The 284-nt window shown below is 45.4% G+C and overlaps 1 protein-coding gene across 1 annotated transcript in view; it reads left to right on the top strand.

The window, feature by feature from the left end:
• LOC119581909 (cytochrome P450 3A4-like) overlaps positions 1 to 284 on the top strand; it is a 4277-nt gene extending 3993 nt beyond the window's left edge. Inside the window, exon 7 of the mRNA XM_037930073.1 lies at positions 89 to 284. Within this exon, the coding sequence (XP_037786001.1) occupies positions 89 to 270 (182 nt within the window). The 3' untranslated portion in view covers positions 271 to 284. The remainder of the gene's footprint in view (positions 1 to 88) is intronic.

The raw sequence follows: 284 nt of genomic DNA, 5'->3' as shown, positions 1-284 counted from the left end.
AAAAAATTATAAAATAAAGCTACTTGTCGACAGACCGAAAGCCTAATAATTAATATCATAATAATTTTTACATCCTACACATACAATGCTCGCTCTGTTTCAGCTCAGAGATTTGCCCTCATGGAGACCAAAATCGTCCTGACCAAGTTGCTGTTGGCATCGGACCTCAGGCCGGCCCCGGGCTATGAGAACGTGACGGTCTCTTTCGGTTTCGGTTCACAGTCTCCAAAGGCCGTGAAGCTCATCCTGAAACCGCTGAAGGACGAGTGAGAGGATGGAGAATA

The sequence above is a fragment of the Penaeus monodon genome, chromosome 15 (genome assembly GCF_015228065.2).
Source record: "Penaeus monodon isolate SGIC_2016 chromosome 15, NSTDA_Pmon_1, whole genome shotgun sequence".
Classification (NCBI taxonomy): domain Eukaryota; kingdom Metazoa; phylum Arthropoda; class Malacostraca; order Decapoda; family Penaeidae; genus Penaeus; species Penaeus monodon.
This window is presented reverse-complemented; position numbering and strand designations above follow the sequence as displayed.